The 19,138-nt window shown below is 40.7% G+C and overlaps 1 protein-coding gene across 1 annotated transcript in view; it reads left to right on the top strand.

Annotated features, from left to right (window-relative positions):
• The window catches only part of myt1la (myelin transcription factor 1-like, a), a 155,530-nt gene that overhangs the window by 62,470 nt on the left and 73,922 nt on the right, over nucleotides 1-19,138 (top strand). The window contains exon 5 of the mRNA XM_041804476.1: nucleotides 81-143. Coding sequence (XP_041660410.1) covers nucleotides 81-143 — 63 coding nt within the window. The remainder of the gene's footprint in view (nucleotides 1-80; nucleotides 144-19,138) is intronic.

The following is a 19,138-nucleotide window of genomic DNA, read 5'->3' as shown; positions in this document are numbered from 1 at the left end:
GGTGCCATTTGTTTGTGGTGAGAATAATCAGCAGTTCCTATTAGATTGTCTCTGTCCTGACATCTCTGTCTCCTCCTCAGCTGTCCCACTCCGGGCTGTGACGGCAGCGGTCATGTCAGCGGGAAGTACGCCAGACATCGCAGGTAGGAAAAACTCCACCTTTTCACAGCGCTGATGATGAGAGTCCAAGAATGTCAAAGTGGTCCAAGAATGTCAAAGTCTCAAAGAAAGACCAGAAGAGTCTCATAGCTGTGGGTCACATCTGTGGGGAATTCAGTTCTGATTTTTGGTCTTTCTGGCTGCTTTACATCCACTTCTGTGCGTGGAAGAAGACGTTTATTTAGCAGTGAGAAGCTCTAGGGTTTAACAGTATTACACAGTAGAGTTCCTTTATTTAAGACGACCTCTAAAGGTACTTTCACACTAGGGACATGGTCCTGGATCCGAGTGCACTTGAGCCCAAAGTCCGGTTAGTTTTGATTGTGTGAATGCAAACAAACCGGCCCGGGCCCACTTGGGGATGTGGTCTCAGGGGCTTTCACATGAGGCCCAGTTATTTCGAACCGCACCGTTTGAAAAAACTGGGCCTCATGTGAAAGCGCCCCTAAGCTCACGTTGCTTTTTTTTTTTTATCTCCACGTGTTCATTTAAGAATGTGGTCTGAAATGTTAGATAATAACAGAGTCTGAGGTTTCCATCCATTCACAGCTCCATGTTTTATAACAGATCAGGATTTAGAAATCGGCCTCTCTGATTGGCTGTTATCATGGCTCTGTGTGAGAAGAAAAGTTTACTGAAATATTTGATGTAGAGCAGAACGTCTGCTGCACAAAAATGTGTTTTAAACACGTTTGAGGGAAACTGAGATTACAGAAGGAACTTCTGGATTAGTTTGGATTCGTTGCCCGGCCCTAGCTCCGACTTTCACAAAGACAGAAATTTCTCTGTGTTCAGTTCCTCATGGAGCTGAAGAGTTTGCTGACTATTATCGGGTTCTGGTGTTGAAATGTCCTATTTCTTATTGCCCCATCTTTTTACCACATTTTCACCCATTTCTAACACTTTTAAACATTTTTGCCCAGATTTACCTGATTGCCACTTTTGCCCATTTTTGCAACATCTTTTTGCAACTTTTTTCCTACCAAAGCCTGCCATTTGCCAATGTTTGTCCACATCTCATCATTTTTTTCAAGTTGAAAAAAAAAAAAAACTTTTATCCACTTTGCCTTTTTTCACTTATTTCTCTTACTTTTTTTAACCACCTTTTGCCCCTTTTTGCTAATTTCTGCAAAATCTTTTGTACCTTTGTGCCTACTTTAGCTGCTTTTTGCCCCTTTTTGCCTCTTCCTCCTGCATGTAACCCATTTTTACTGTTTTACCCCCACTTTTGCTACTTTCTGGCCTTTTTCCACCACTTGTCACCCTTTTTGCCAATTTTTGGGCTCGTTTTGCTCATTTATGCCACTATTCATTCATTTTGCATTGGGTTATTTGCACCTTTTCTTTCTATAGCCATCCTTTTGCAAATGTTTTGCCACTCTTTGCCCATTTTTTTCCAGTTTTTAAAAACTATTGACCACTTTTGTTCCATTTGCACTTGTTCACCTGTTCCTCTCATTTTCTTTAACCACCTTTTTTCCCATTTTTTTGCCCATTTAGGCAACATCTTTGTGGAACTTTGTGCCTACTTTAGCTACTTTTTGTCCCTTTTGCCACTTTTCACCCATTTTGCATTGTTTTTTTTTTTTTTTTTTTTTTTTTTTGACACTTTTTGAACATTATTCCCACTTTATTCTGCACATTAACCCATTTTCCCATTTTTTGGCCACTTTTAACCTGTTGATGCTTTTTTTTTTTTTTTTACTATTTTAACTAATTCTTACCAATTTTCACCCATTTTTGTCTCTTATTATTCTAATTATTCTTTTTTTCACTATGTTTCCAGAAAAAGTTGTCTCAGTTTCTTCTATTTTATTTTCTGGCATTTGTGCACACGGTAGCTATGAAGTCTATTATTAATAGTCTAAATAATAGTCTACATTATTTTCCTAACAGTTTGGTGCATCCAGGTTAAAGATAAAATATGGTTTTGTTGACCTCCATGGCCCTAGAAAGCGCTCACTTTACCCCCCCCTTAATGGGCTTCCAGCTTTGGCTCAGCCTCTACACTAGGGTTCAAACCCCAGATGGGCTTAGAGTCAAAAGTGAGCACACTTGCTGTATGTTGCTGTTATTACAGCCGTCAGACTCAGCGAAGACGCTGGTTTAACCTGAGAACTGTGATTATTCGCAGCACTCTCACACATTTAAAGGCCGAATCTGCCTTTTTTGGGACAGTTTTACCCGGCATCGTCCCGTCTTTACTGAAATAAAACTGAGTAAATGTGACAGAGAGAAGGGTGTTGAGATGGAAGTTTAATCTGCTTTACGGAAAACTGAACTCATTTAAGAGCCAGACAAACCAGATCCCTGTTCAGTCTTTTAGGGTGGTCTGAAAACAAATGAAACATATAAATGAAGGGGGCGAGATGGCTTCAGCCCTCCCTGGCAGGCTTCAAACGCTCCTCTAGCTGCTGGAAAAGCGAAACGTCCCGACAGTCATTCATGTCACGGTTTAAAACGTCCCGGATCGGCGCCGTTTGCAGGTCGCTGCCTCCGGCTCAGTGGATCCAGCGCTCAGTCACAGGGCTGCAGATAGAAAAAGCAATCAAGCCGAGCGTGGAGCTGTGAAGCGCTCGGGTCACACACACCGACGGCTGTCCGTCCTGCAGCCTGGGGGGTCAAAGAGCCGCGTGGTTTCTGCTTCACATCTCTGATGCTTCTGGAAACGGTGAATTACCTCCAAACACAGAGGGCTGCTGCAGAGACGCTCTCTTTGACTTAGCATGTGTTCAGTGTTAAAATCAGCGAAATGAACTCAAAGCTGAACATCTGAGCCACTGGATTTGGTCTTTTCTTTTATTTTAATACTCTAATACAGCTGCACAAACCCTAATCATCCTTCAATAGAACAGGTGAGGTAGAAATCCCAGCTGCACTGCAGTAGAAGTTGATCAGAGGAATTTTCACTCAGAGATCGTCTCATTTGCCTGAAACTGAGGCTGCGGAGGAGGACATTTAAGTATTTTTTTTATTTTTCTGGGCATTTTCATTTCAAACAAAGCATCCATTATGAAATCAAAGCGCTCCGATGTGTTTTCAGGTCATGTTTCTGGTATCCGTGCTGTTGTTTTCCAGCGTAGAGGCTTGTGTGGGAGGCTGGCATAAAGAGGTTGTACGGCTCAGGACAGCGGTGGTTTGGCGCCCGAGGTAACGCAGAGATAATGAGAAGGGCAGGATGGCGAATCGCTGGCAGAGCAGACTGATGATGCTTTGAAGGGCACAGAGAAACCCAGGAAAACCCAGCACCACACACGCAGAGGCAAACAATAGAATAACGACATTTACGGCGTGCCAGCCTCAGACAGAGCTGCAGACCGTGTCCACGCTTTTCAGTCATTTTAATCACAGACATGCTATTAATGCACCGCTACAAAAACAAGCTAACAGGCTCTGCTGAGTGAGAAAAGGGGCAGAAAATAAAAAGGGAGGGGTTCAAGCCTGACCTGGTTAGATAGGGCACATTAAAGCTAGCCTTCTGGTGTTAGCATGTGCCTGCCTGTCAATCAAAAGAGACGCACCAACCAGTGAGCAGAGAGGTTTTTCCTAAATATAATCAAAACCATTGTGGTGCAAAAGTTCACCCCCATACAGTGAGAGCACATGAAGACACAAGCTGATGAGACACGTTTGGTGTTTTGAACCAGGCTGTAAACCAGTTTATTTCTAGTATAAAACCAGGCTGTAAACCAGTTTATTTCTAGTATAAAACCAGGCTGTAAACCAGTTTATTTCTAGTATAAAACCAGGCTGTAAACCAGTTTATTTCTAGTATAAAACCAGGCTGTAAACCAGTTTATTTCTAGTATAAAACCAGGCTGTAAACCAGTTTATTTCTATTGTAAAACCAGGCTGTAAACCAGTTTATTTCTAGTGTAAAACCAGGCTGTAAACCAGTTTATTTGTAGTGTAAAACCAGGCTGTAAACCAGTTTATTTCTAGTATAAAACCAGGCTGTAAACCAGTTTATTTCTAGTATAAAACCAGGCTGTAAACCAGTTTATTTCTAGTGTAAAACCAGGCTGTAAACCAGTTTATTTCTAGTGTAAAACCAGGCTGTAAACCAGTTTATTTGTAGTGTAAAACCAGGCTGTAAACCAGTTTATTTGTAGTGTAAAACCAGGCTGTAAACCAGTTTATTTCTAGTATAAAACCAGGCTGTTAACCAGTTTATTTGTAGTGTAAAACCAGGCTGTAAACCAGTTTATTTGTAGTGTAAAACCAGGCTGTTAACCAGTTTATTTCTAGTGTAAAACCAGGCTGTAAACCAGTTTATTTGTAGTGTAAAACCAGGCTGTTAACCAGTTTATTTCTAGTATAAAACCAGGCTGTAAACCAGTTTATTTCTAGTATAAAACCAGGCTGTAAACCAGTTTATTTCTAGTATAAAACCAGGCTGTAAACCAGTTTATTTCTAGTATAAAACCAGGCTGTAAACCAGTTTATTTCTAGTATAAAACCAGGCTGTAAACCAGTTTATTTCTAGTATAAAACCAGGCTGTAAACCAGTTTATTTCTAGTATAAAACCAGGCTGTAAACCAGTTTATTTCTAGTATAAAACCAGGCTGTTAACCAGTTTATTTCTAGTGTAAAACCAGGCTGTAAACCAGTTTATTTGTAGTGTAAAACCAGGCTGTAAAACCAGTTTATTTCTAGTATAAAACCAGGCTGTAAACCAGTTTATTTCTAGTGTAAAACCAGGCTGTAAACCAGTTTATTTGTAGTGTAAAACCAGGCTGTAAACCAGTTTATTTCTAGTATAAAACCAGGCTGTTAACCAGTTTATTTCTAGTGTAAAACCAGGCTGTAAACCAGTTTATTTGTAGTGTAAAACCAGGCTGTAAACCAGTTTATTTCTAGTATAAAACCAGGCTGTTAACCAGTTTATTTGTAGTGTAAAACCAGGCTGTAAACCAGTTTATTTGTAGTGTAAAACCAGGCTGTTAACCAGTTTATTTCTAGTATAAAACCAGGCTGTTAACCAGTTTATTTCTAGTGTAAAACCAGGCTGTAAACCAGTTTATTTGTAGTGTAAAACCAGGCTGTAAACCAGTTTATTTCTAGTATAAAGCCAGGCTGTAAACCAGTTTATTTCTAGTATAAAACCAGGCTGTAAACCAGTTTATTTCTAGTTTAAAACCAGGCTGTAAACCAGTTTATTTCTAGTGTAAAACCAGGCTGTAAACCAGTTTATTTCTAGTGTAAAACCAGGCTGTAAACCAGTTTATTTCTAGTATAAAACCAGGCTGTAAACCAGTTTATTTCTAGTATAAAACCAGGCTGTTAACCAGTTTATTTCTAGTATAAAACCAGGCTGTAAACCAGTTTATTTCTAGTGTAAAACCAGGCTGTAAACCAGTTTATTTCTAGTGTAAAACCAGGCTGTTAACCAGTTTATTTCTAGTATAAAACCAGGCTGTAAACCAGTTTATTTCTAGTTTAAAACCAGGCTGTAAACCAGTTTATTTCTAGTTTAAAACCAGGCTGTAAACCAGTTTATTTCTAGTATAAAACCAGGCTGTAAACCAGTTTATTTCTAGTGTAAAACCAGGCTGTAAACCAGTTTATTTCTAGTATAAAACCAGGCTGTAAACCAGTTTATTTCTAGTATAAAACCAGGCTGTTAACCAGTTTATTTCTAGTATAAAACCAGGCTGTAAACCAGTTTATGTGTAGTGTAAAACCAGGCTGTAAACCAGTTTATGTGTAGTGTAAAACCAGGCTGTAAACCAGTTTATTTCTAGTATAAAACCAGGCTGTAAACCAGTTTATTTCTAGTATAAAACCAGGCTGTTAAATAGTTTATTCCTAGTATAAAACCAGGCTGTAAACCAGTTTATTTCTAGTATAAAACCAGGCTGTAAACCAGTTTATTTCTAGTATAAAATCAGGCTGTAAACCAGTTTATTTCTAGTATAAAACCAGGCTGTTAACCAGTTTATTTCTAGTATAAAACCAGGCTGTAAACCAGTTTATTTCTAGTATAAAACCAGGCTATTAACCAGTTTATTTCTAGTATAAAACCAGGCTGTAAACCAGTTTATTTCTAGTATAAAACCAGGCTGTAAACCAGTTTATTTCTAGTATAAAACCAGGCTGTAAACCAGTTTATTTCTAGTATAAAACCAGGCTGTTAAATAGTTTATTCCTAGTATAAAACCAGGCTGTAAACCAGTTTATTTCTAGTATAAAACCAGGCTGTTAAATAGTTTATTTCTAGTATAAAACCAGGCTGTAAACCAGTTTATTTCTAGTATAAAATCAGGCTGTAAACCAGTTTATTTCTAGTATAAAACCAGGCTGTTAACCAGTTTATTTCTAGTATAAAACCAGGCTGTAAACCAGTTTATTTCTAGTATAAAACCAGGCTATTAACCAGTTTATTTCTAGTATAAAACCAGGCTGTAAACCAGTTTATTTCTAGTATAAAACCAGGCTGTAAACCAGTTTATTTCTAGTATAAAACCAGGCTGTTAACCAGTTTCTTTCTAGTATAAAACCAGGCTGTTAACCAGTTTATTTCTAGTATAAAACCAGGCTGTTAACCAGTTTCTTTCTAGTATAAAACCAGGCTGTTAACCAGTTTATTTCTAGTATAAAACCAGGCTGTTAACCAGTTTCTTTCTAGTATAAAACCAGGCTGTTAACCAGTTTCTTTCTAGTGTAAAACCAGGCTGTAAACCAGTTTATTTCTAGTATAAAACCAGGCTGTTAACCAGTTTATTTCTAGTATAAAACCAGGCTGTAAACCAGTTTATTTCTAGTATAAAACCAGGCTGTAAACCAGTTTATTTCTAGTATAAAACCAGGCTGTTAACCAGTTTATTTCTAGTATAAAACCAGGCTGTTAACCAGTTTATTTCTAGTGTAAAACCAGGCAGTAAACCAGTTTATTTCTAGTATAAAACCAGGCTGTAAACCAGTTTATTTCTAGTATAAAACCAGGCTGTAAACCAGTTTATTTCTACTACAATTATACTACAGTCACTCAGTTGTGCTCTAACTACAACCACCGCTTCCTCGTCTCCTCGACCGGGGGCGGGTCTTTCAAAACTCACTCTCTCCAAAACTTTGAATAGAAACACGCCCACAAATGCTGCTGGGATTGAAGTTACTCATGTGCGCCATCTCCTGGTCCAAAGTAGTAACAACATTAGGCATTATATTTGCAGCTACAGCCTGTTTTATTCAGCAATGTCGCAATTTTGCGACTTTGGCGCTTATAGAGTTAACCCTTTTTGTCCACTTATAACCCCTTTCTGCCACGTTTCTGACACTTTCAACATGTTTTTGCTACTTTTAACCCATTTCTGCTACTTTTGTCAGTTTTTGCCTACTTTTGCTATCATTTGGAGATTTTTTGCCATTTTTTCATCACTTTTAACCCCTTTTTACCGTCTTTTAGCAAATTTAACCCTTATTGGCCACTTTTCTGCCACTTGTCACCTATTTTGCTACCTTTTTGACACTTTCAACCCATTTTTGCCACTTTCTCGCCAGTTTTTGCTCCCTTTGCCTTTGTTTGGCCACTTTTTGCCCATGTTTTCCCATTTTTAAAATCTCTTTTAACCCATTTTTACCACCTTTATACAACGTTTAAGCCTTTTTGACCACTTAAACTCATTTCTGCCATCTTTTTGACACTTTCAACATGTTTTTGCCACTTATAACCCATTTTTTTGGCCCCAATGCAAATTTGTTATCCATTTTTGACTCTGTCTTGCCACTTTTTTGCTCAATTTTGCCATGATTTCCATCACTTTTAACCATTTTTTGCCACCCTCTGTTGGCTGGGCCCCAGAAACCCCTCCCCTTTATCCCCCTTATGGGCCGTCTTGACTGTTACATTAGTATGTTTTGTATTGATTTGAATATGGTGTGCTTTGAGATTTTGGTTTAAGCTTTGGTGAAAAAAGATTGAAAAGCACTGCTCTAGACTCAAACGTTCATGCTGTCAGGTCTTAAATCTGAAGGAAGAGTCAACGTCAGATTAAGTGTGTAGTTTATGAGCGGTTTGGTTTAATTGAACCCTCTCTTTTGGAGGTTAAACTTCTCCACAGCAGAGCCACAGCGAGCCAAGAGACCATCACTTGATAAATAAACCATGAGAAGTTATTAACCAATTAACAATCAATCAATCTGGCTGAGGAGCTTCCACCAGAGAGCGTTTGTCCCTCTTTAATGACAGGATGAAATTATGATCATGAGGACCGATCGTTTACTGAGAGAACGCAGCAGCACACAATCAAAGCTGTAGCAGCGACGCTAGCTCAGGGACGACCTCCATGGCCCTGTGAGAGACGTGGAGGCCACACTAGTGTGCCTTGCCACAACGTTTGAGAATCGCTGGTCTAGAGCATGAATCCAAAAGAAAAGAAAATGTCCATTTTTAAACTGTTCTACCCTAAGAAGTTACCAGTCTACAGGATTTATATTTGTATTTATTGATAATTTTACTGACATTTTAGAATCTAATAGTTTGAAATAACATGTTTACAGAGACGCTGCTTTAGACCGCTGCTGCTCAAAGATGTTCCATCTTTCATAAACTGTCCTCCTCTGCAGATTGAGGTCTTATAAAATGACACATAAAGTTTAGTGTTTTCTGAGGACGTTAAGGACTTTTCTTCCATGTCTTCCTTAAAAGCTCCTCAAACCCGATCTGTCTGCAGGACTGTTGGTCTGTCATCATCTCTGATCAACAGTCCTGCAGACGGACGGCAGTGACAGAGAAGGACAGACAGACACAACCAGACTCAGACAGTTAGAAAATAGAGAAGTAGGTCGTCTGATGAACTCTCTCTGGGGAGAAAGGCGGTTCATTCTTTAATTGGTTAATCATGGGCTGATCACATGACTGTACAGTACACACAGATGTCATTGTACAAAGACAAAGCAGTGAGGCAAACACAGCATCCACCCAATGTCCAGGGTTCTTCGTGGTGACATATCCTACTCCTTTTCCTCCTGTAACTCCGCCCCCTGTGGTCTCAGATCATTTCAGAGAGTGGGGTGGTATCTGCAGGTAACCAGGTAATAACGTCAAAATGTTCATGATGCAGTTTTAAACTTGTGGTTCCCCATCTCTAACGTCTGCTTGACTCTGGGTTATGCATTTATTATGACAACCAACATGTAGTTAAGGAGCTGCACGCTGGTCAGAGCCTTCCTGAGCAGACTTGGCATATTCTACCCATGCATGCTTTGCTGAGATGTTTCTACACTTTAACTGGAGTCCACCTGAGCTGAATTAACCTGGTTGGACATGATAATAAAGCCACGCCCCTCTCCATAGAAGGCCTCACAGCTGACAATGATCACAGCATGGCACAGGGAGGAAAGGGTACTGGTTACCCGGGCCCACAAAGGGAGGGGCCCTGCAATGAAAAATGTATTTTTATTTATTTTTTTCTCAGTAATTAGTGACATTATTAACTCACTGAGTGCCATCACTGTAAAAAGCAACATCCATTTTACTCATAAACATTGAGTTGAAATTACTCAGTTCTTCTTAACCTGTTCTAAATACTTATTATAAACAAGTTAATTGTACTTCTTGGCAATAACAGCAAAAGGGCTTGATTTACTTAAGTTTACTTAGTTTAAAAAAAATTAAGTAAAAAGGGGGTATGATTAAGTTGTGTTAACTTAAAAATCCAAAACAGCGATTTGTACTCTATTTTTATGAGCTGATAGAACTTATTTCAGTTTTAAGTGAACAGTACTCAAACAATTTAAGTATTATTTTGTTATAACTCATATTATTTGAGTTTTGGCAAATCTGCAATTTTCCCAGAATGCCTTTGGGAACTAAACCTTTATGCACTCTGTTTGCTGCAGCTGTCTTTGCCAGGACACTTTTGAAAAAGAGATTTTTAATCTCAATGAGGTTTTCTCCTGGTTAAAAAAAAAAAGTGAAATAAGATAAATAAATAAAATGCACCACGAGTGAAGTTGCTGTCTCAATTAAAGATGTCCCGCCCATAGGGGGCACTACTAATGTTATCAGCATCAGTGGAAGTAGTATGGCACACTGCCATTGATGAAGTGGGTCACCAACAGCCATTGTTGCAAATGGTGGCACAAGATAGTCCACCTTAGGTGAAATGATGACTTACAAAACTTTTATACTAGCTGATGTTCTAAGGTAATCAGTTATCTAAGATATTTTGAGTGCTTATAACTTATCAGTGTTTACAATGCTCTAAAAATATTAAGTATTACACACTCAAAGTAGATGATTTAGGCTAAGTCCTGCAAACTTAAATTAACATTTGAATCTCAGTTGTGAAAACTTAAAATAATTGATTTTAAACTAGTAGATAATACTTAAATAGTTCAAGTAGAACAAGTACTGCACACTACTAACAAACAAGTTTTTTTAACTCACAAAAGTCAAGTGTAGTTTACTTGTTATTTTTGAGGCAACAACTTTCCGTAATTTTTTTAAGTAAGCTCAACTAATTTTGTCTTACAGTGATAGACGTATATATACGTTAAAGTGTTTTTTCAGTGGCTGACACAAGGGGGCGCTCTCATGCTCCCTGTGAGTAATTTTGGGGCTTCTGGGATACGTAGTCAGAACGCTACAGTCAGAAGTGACGGTAGATCAAACGTCAGAGGTGGAGACCCTGGGGTCAAAGAGCAGAGCGGTTGTTATGGAGGTAATCTAAGCTAAAAGTTCTAACTTAGACGCTGGAAGAAACTTTAAACTTTTGCCTGAGAAATCGCTTACTCACTGAAACCGACACTGAACTTAACGACAGCGAATCCAGGGATCAGCGCTTTAATTCATCTGTCTATGTGGTCAAGAGGCTAAAGACTGCCGCCAGGTTCCCCCCCGTGTGTCAGAGAAATAAGGCAGCCTCTCGCCAGCTGGATGCATACAGCGACAAGCAGGAGAGGACGTGGGCGTATCAGGGGTCCCGTGGAGGTCGTCCAGTTCCAGAGTGTGAATGACAGTGACTGGAAGCATTGTGATTTATTTTACAATGAAATCACATTTGTAAAACAATTTTCAGATGTCTTTTATGTCATCGAAGGCTAAATTATAAAATTCAAATCATTGTTCTGCTTGACAGACTCTTTCACAAAAATGTATTTTTCTCAGCTTTCTAGAAAAAAAGTGTTTTTTTTGGTGAAACTAGCCTCTATTCAACTTCAGATAAATCAAGAACAGAACAAGCTGCAAACAAACGTTTTTTTCCATGATGAAACAGAGAGTTTCTTCTTTCATTTGAGCTTTTTGGTGTTTTCAGAGTCATAGTACAAAATATTTTGTGGGTCTTGAAAAATGACTCAAAATGGCCAAAAACGCTGGCACAAGCCACTTTCCGTTTTATAAAAGGGCTGGCACTCAAGGAGTTAAATCAAAAGTGACTAAAGCAGTGATCCTCAGTGCCCATTTAAGCTGCCCTGTGCAGTTAAATCCCACTTATTTCACATTTTGCCACTCTTTCATGCTTTTTTCCCCGTTAAGTCACTTTTTACTCATGTTTTTGCCACGTTTTTGCCACTTTAGGACCATTTTTGCCAGCGTTAACTCATTTTTTGGTCACTTCCCACCCGTTTTTGCCATTTCTTTTTGTCACTTCTCACCTATTTTTGACACTTTAATCCAGTTTTTTGCAACTTTTTGCCCCTTTGTGGCTTTTTTGCCACTTCTTGCCTATTTAACATGCCTTTTGCAATAAATGCCACTTTTTGCCCATTTTCCCCACCTATTTTCTGATTTTTGCCCAGTTTAGTCACTTTTCACCCCTTTTTTTGACACATTTTTGTCACTTTGGGACCATTTTTGCCACTTTTTCCCCAGTGTTTGCTGCTATTTGACCATTGTTTCTACCTTTAACCTTTCTTAATTTCCACTTTTCGCCACTTAGATTGTGGCTCTTGCAATTTTTTTTTTTTCAAAATTTTTTTTTAACCAATTTGGCTCTTTGGTTGAGTAACACTGGACTAAATGAATTGGTCAACAGACTAAAATCTGCATGAAATAGAGTAAAATACAACATTGCTCCTCTCTGGGCCGTTAAGGGTGTAAAAACAGGATAGAGGTTTGATGAGGAGCAGAGCAGTGACTCTGGCACACATAGAGCGGCAGTCTGTACCTCCTGTATCAGACGTGGACTCTGTTGGGTCTGTCCTGTATCAGATGTGGACTCTGTTGGGCCTGTCCTGTATCAGACGTGGACTCTGTTGGGCCTGTCCTGTATCAGACGTGGACTCTGTTGGGCCAGTCCTGTATCAGACATAGATTCTGTTGGGCCTGTCCTGTATCAGACATAGACTCTGTTGGGCCAGTCCTGTATCAGACGTGGACTCTGTTGGGCCTGTACTGTATCAGACATGGACTCTGTTGGGCCAGTCCTGTATCAGACGTGGACTCTGTTGGGCCTGTCCTGTATCAGACTTGGACTCTGTTGGGTCAGTCCTGTATCAGATGTAGACTCCGTTGGGCCCGTCCTGTATCAGATGTGGACTCTGTTGGGTCTGTCCTGTATCAGACATGGACTCTGTTGGGTCAGTCCTGTATCAGATGTGGACTCTGTTGGGCCTGTCCTGTATCAGATGTGGACTCTGTTGGGTCTGTCCTGTATCAGACATGGACTCTGTTGGGCCTGTCCTGTATCAGATCTGGACTCTGTTGGGTCTGTCCTGTATCAGACGTGGACTCTGTTGGGTCTGTCCTGTATCAGACGTGGACTCTGCTGGGTCTGTCCTGTATCAGACGTGGACTCTGTTGGGTCTGTCCTGTATCAGACGTGGACTCTGTTGGGCCTGTCCTGTATCAGACGTGGACTCTGTTGGGTCTGTCCTGTATCAGACGTGGACTCTGTTGGGTCTGTCCTGTATCAGACGTGGACTCTGCTGGGTCTGTCCTGTATCAGACGTGGACTCTGTTGGGTCTGTCCTGTATCAGACGTGGACTCTGCTGGGTCTGTCCTGTATCAGACGTGGACTCTGTTGGGTCTGTCCTGTATCAGACGTGGACTCTGTTGGGTCTGTCCTGTATCAGACGTGGACTCTGCTGGGTCTGTCCTGTATCAGACGTGGACTCTGTTGGGTCTGTCCTGTATCAGACGTGGACTCTGTTGGGCTTGTCCCGCTGGTATAAAGGATAAAACTAAAGATGTACACCTCTGTGAACCTCCTTCAGCTTCATCTCTGCTTCAGTCACATTTCACCACACCATCATCATCATCCCTCCTGCTGGGATCCACAACTTCCTGAAGCCGAGATGTACTTCCTGCTGTTCATTGTTCTGAATGAGACCGGGAAGGGGAGGGAGGTTCACAACAGTCAGGTTCAAAGTCACCCCCCCCCCCCGTTTCTTTCTTCCACCCCTACCTTTCTTTGTCTCTCTCTCCATCGTTTCACCTCTCTCTCTCTCTCACTCTCTGGAGGATGTCACCATGGCGACAGCACTGTGCGGGTGCTGCAGTATGAGGACCAGGAGGGATGCAGCCTGTCTCCCATGGCAACCCCAGTATAGGATGTGAACATTGTGTAGCCCCCCCCCTCCCCTGTACCCCCTAGTCCTCATCTAACAGCCTCCACCCAGGCTCCTATACACCCCCCCTCCCCATCTGCTGATGCCAAAGCGTTGCCGTAGCGATGTGTTGGCATGTGGCGATGCTGGTGGCGGTGGTTCTTCCTCAGCTCACAGACCCAGGTGTCATGAATCACACCGACTCTCTCTCCTCACTGACACCGGTTTGTTTTTTTAAATGTGATACTATCAATATTTCCTTTTTCAAACTTTAATCAGCAGTTAAAGCAGAGATGAAGATTTTATTTGTGAGTCTAGGAATCTACATAAACACTCCTCTCAGGAGTAACTATTTCATTTTAGCAGGTAGATTTGGGTCTAATCTCTTTTTCAGATTCTTCTCTGTGCAGCATTAACACATGATCAGCTCCAACAGCAGCTTGTTTAAGGGCAGGCTGATCTTCATATCAATGAGGATTATGGTGCAGTGATTAACCTGTGACCAAAAATCGATCAAAGTTTCAATAAAGGCAGAACTCCTCATACACCAGTGATACTCAGTGTGTGGCTCTGGAGCCACACCTGTGTAATCATCATCATCATCATTTGTGATGATTTCTGGCTCTTTTATGTCTTAATTTGAAACATTATTCCCACAGAAAACCTTAAAAAGGAAAATTTTACCTCAGAAATTATCCACTGCAAGTCATATTAATCAGTTTGTTTCCCACTGTTACACAGTAGGCCGCTGATCATCAACTGGCGGCCCAGGGGCCGCTTCCTGTCCCGCCCCCGAAATATCATAAAATTCAGAAAAGGAGGAAAAGAAGATTTTAAGAGTATCCTTTTGCTTTAAATGTCTGCAGCTGTTAAATCCATCCCAATTACCATTAAAATAGTTTTACAATGAATAAGGATTTGATCTGTTTTTACAGAAATTTACTGTCATAATTAATGAAAAAGGGGCAAAAGGTATCAAAAATTGGTTACAAAAGACAAAAAAATAGTGCAAGAAAGTAAAGAAAAGGGGTTATAAAGTGGCAAAAATGGAAGAAAAGTGGCAAAAATTGATAATAGAGTGGCATAAAAGGCATAAAACATGCAGAAAAAGTGGGTTAAAGGGGGTTAAAAACTTTAAAAATTGGGTCAGTGAGGCAAAAAGGGGCAAAAAATATCAACAATGGTTTAAAAGTGGGAAAAATGGTTTTAAAGTTGCAAAGATTGTTGAAAAAAAATGTAATGAAAGGGGTTAAAAAGTGGCAAAAATGGAAGAAAAGTGGCAAAAATGGATAAAAGAGTGGCACAAAGGGGATAAAACATGCAGGAAATGTGGTTTAAAAGGGGTTAAAATTGTGCAAACATTGGGTTAAAGAGGCAAAAAGTATCAAAAAGGGGTTAAAAGTGTCAAAATGTGTTAATATTGGGTTTAAATGACAGTTACGGAGGGCCCATTCTCTGTGTTTTTCATGGGTCCGGCCAGTCCTGTTGTCAGGCCTGCTGCATTCTAGATAATAGGGATAGATCTCACTGGTAATGACTAAAATGTCCTGTAGTTTAAAGGGAAATATAAATACTACTGCAGTAGTATTTCAATCAGTCCAAAATGTTTATTTAATTTTTGTGTATTTCAAAGTCTGGTCCTTGGAGTTTCTGCTGAGACTAAATCTGGCCCTGGTGCAGATGGACTTGATGACCCCTGCAGAAGGCTTTCATTGTCAAACTTAATTGTTGACCTCTATTTTTTGTCTGCATATCTCCATTGCCCTAATTTGCAAGTCAATTCAATTTTTACTCCTTTTATCCCATTTTTGACACTTTTATCCATTTTTTTTTTGCTCTTTTTTTTGGCTCTTTGGTTGAGCAGGGTTGGACACCAGCCTGGCTCCTCCCCCTCATGCATGCACCAGCCTGGCTCCTCCCCCTCATGCATGCACCAGCCTGGCTCCTCCCCCTCAAGGGACGACTGCTGGCAGGCCATTCCATCCTCTTCACTCCCAGATTCTGGAGGTAGTCTCTGATAAACCCCGCTCTTTGGGGGCGAGCTATGCCAGCCTGGAGGATCAGTCAGTCCCAGACTGTGGAGATATGGGATTGCTGAGACACGCTTGTGAATTAGATTTTTAATTTCACTGAGGTTTTCCTGGTTAGATAAACTAAAATGCAATAAATAAATAAAGATAATAAATCTTCTCATTGAGATTGCCTCCAGTGGTGACCAGATGGTCAGCAGCTGGAGGAACCAGAAGCTCCAGAAAGAGTCAGTAGTGACAGAAGAACCTTTTTCATGCTCACATCCTCAGCTCTGCTGCTCATCCTACAAAGGCATGATCCTTACAAATGAGGCATTTCGGCAGATGTGGCTCCATTTGACAGGGGAATAAAAAGGCTTTCTAAGGGAATAAGAAGCAGAAATAATCTACAAAACACTCACTCACATAGCTTTTGTGCCAAGTCTAAGCGCCGTGGTTAGGGAGGGTAAATTAGGTGACTATCTTTATTCAGACAAGCTAAAAGGAAGGCTTTTGATTGGCTGACTGAGTAAATGTGCAGACTTGTAGTCTTTATGCCATCGTATTGATGATCCTGTATAAGACCACTGCCGTTGTGTGTTTTATGAGCGTGCCGTATGTTCTGCGTTATCCGTCAGTATGCTCCATCTTTGGTGTAAAAGTTACACCCAGGTGTAACGTACAGTAAAGAGAGTTTAGAAGCACAATCCTGGACCACAGGTCCATTATTGTAGAGATAATGCACAGAGAGAACTCTTCTCAGGGACAACAGTGGAGCCTGTTCTCCATGGAGCTGGTCACTACTAAAGGCAGGTGGACTGCAGGCTCCCACATTAACCGCAAGTTTTATAAAGACACTTACTGACTGCAGAGTGTTTTTCACTCACATCTGTCGGTCAAGGTCACCAGCCAATCAGTAATCAATAGATTGACCAAAGTGCATGTGTATGATCAGAGCAGCAGACTGCAGCAGATCAGATTAGTAAGAGGAGAAAATGTGCTGTGAACCCCCCCCCCCCGCCCCTCTCTCTCCCTGCACATAATTACCATGCGTAGTCTCTCGCCCTTGTCTGCAGCATTCCCTGGTTTCTGATCTGCTTTAATTACCACCGGAATTTTAATTGGCGGGAGACAGCAAGGTGGCCGAGGTCACATACGCTCACACACGCTCACAGACGAGCCGTCAGCCTGACAGCCCGTAATGTAAAAGATGGAGGGATCATCTGAGGAGAGGAGTGTGTGCTAGGGTGGGGGAATGTGTGTGTCGCAGCGTCGTACGGTGAATGAAGCTGATTAAATCACAGTTTCTCCTCCCGTCGCAAATCAGTTTAAAGTTTTAAAGGCATTTTAGACGCATTAACAGCTGCAAAACCATTAGCGTGTTCATGCTATTCATGCAAGGCAAACGCTATAAAATACACACTAGTAGGGCTGGGCAAGAATCCAGAATTAAACTGCAGTATGGCCTGATGAAATGTTCAAATTGCAGAAAGTGCAATATTTCTTTAACCTGAGATTTGTGTCAAAATACCAGTTTAAAAACTTTTTTTGCAGCAGAGACGTTTTTATGCAATCATTTCCATTTTTAGAATAGTCTATAGAAAATCCTACTTTCTGCTTATTTGTATGTTAAATATGAGGATGACATAAAAATGATCTCCTGGGGGAGAACTGCTCCTTTAGAAGCAGCTACTTGTTTAGTTTCAGCAACAAAAATGTCTCAGAAGGTTTAGAAAAAGATCAGGAATCAGGCTTAAAGAAGTACTAACATGCTGGTAATGGTCAAAGTGTATGATTGGCATATGTCTAAACAGATTTCTATGAAGTACATCACTGGTTCATGAGTATCCCTGGCTACCATTACACCATGAAGACAAAAGAACACTCAGAGAAAAGGTGATTGAAAATTATGTGTCAGAGGATGGAGACAGAAACATCTCCAAGTCTCTGAACATCCCCCAGAGTTCAGTTAAATCCATCATGAAGAAATGAAGGAATATGTCACATGTGTAAATCTGCCTAGATCAGACCGTCCTCACAAACTGAGTGGGCGTGCAAGAAGGAGACTTGTGAGAGAGGACACCAAGACACCTATGACTACTCTGAAGGAGTTCCAAGCTTCTGCAGCTGAGATGGAGAGACTCTGCAGACAACAACTGTTGGCCGGGTTCTTCACCAGTCAGAGCTTTATGGGAGAGTGGCAAAGAGAAAGACACTGTTGAAGAAAACTCAGATTCAATCTGGACTAGAGTTCACCAGAAGGACTGTGGGAGACTCCATGGTCAAGAGGAAGAAAGTTCTTTGGTCTGATGAGACCAGAATGGAGCTTTTAGAGCAGTGATACTCAACATGTGGCTCTTTTGTGATGATTTGTGGCTCTTTTATGTCTTCATTTTAAATATTATTACCCCAGAAAACCATAAAAAGAGAAGCGCTTTTGCACCTTTTTCACATTTTTTTGCCACTTTTATCCTATTTAAGCTGTGGGGATGCTTCTCAGCAGCATCATGCTGTGGGGATGCTTCTCAGCAGCATCATGATGTGGAGATGCTTCTCAGCAGCATCGTGCTGTTGGGATGCTTCTCAGCAGCATCATGATGTGGAGATGCTTCTCAGCAGCATCGTGCTGTTGGGATGCTTCTCAGCAGCATCATGATGTGGAGATGCTTCTCAGCAGCATCATGCTGTGGGGATGCTTCTCAGCAGCATCATGATGTGGGGATGCTTCTCAGCAGCATCATGATGTGGGGATGCTTCTCAGCAGCATCATGCTGTGGGGATGCTTCTCAGCAGCATCATGCTGTGGGGATGCTTCTCAGCAGCCGGCCCTGGACAGCTTGTGAAGGTAGAAGGGAAATTGAATGTGGCTAAATATAGGAAAATCTTGTTCAGTCTGACAAAGAACTATGGCTTAGAGAAGATTTATTTTCCAGTCAGACGTGGCCTGAAGCATCCAGAGAAAGCTACTCAGAAATGGTTTAAAGATGAAAAAGCCCAGACCTCTAACCTTTATTTTTTGTGAAAAATCAAAATTACTTTAACCATGATTGATCTATGAAATTACTGATGGATTTTTTCTCTATTTTATAGTTTAAATATTGAAAGGTGTTAATTTTAATACTAAACTGGTGTTATGGAGATGTGCTGTATATTCTGCAGCCTTTCCCACTCTGTATCTTTGTGTCTGCTGGCGTTTCGCTGCCATCAAATCCATCTGTTTGTGAAGTTTTCTCCAAACACCGCTGACAGTGGCTCTCAGCATTGACTGAAACGTCGTCCTTTTGTTGCTTAAAGAAAGAGAAATAAGAGAGCTTTTGTAAAATGGTTGAAACTCTATTTTTCTGCAGGTTTGTCAGGCGAACACACACCGGTTTCAGTCGGTAAAACAGCATCTCCTCCTCCAACTCGCCCTCCAAACACAAAATAAGCTCTTTCATATGGAAATGCACTAATTGATTTCCTAAAATCCACATTAAA

This window comes from Cheilinus undulatus, linkage group 14, assembly GCF_018320785.1.
Source record: "Cheilinus undulatus linkage group 14, ASM1832078v1, whole genome shotgun sequence".
In the NCBI taxonomy this organism is placed as follows: Eukaryota; Metazoa; Chordata; class Actinopteri; order Labriformes; family Labridae; genus Cheilinus; species Cheilinus undulatus.
The sequence above is the reverse complement of the archived record's forward strand: the minus strand, read 5'-3'. Positions and strand labels throughout refer to the sequence as shown.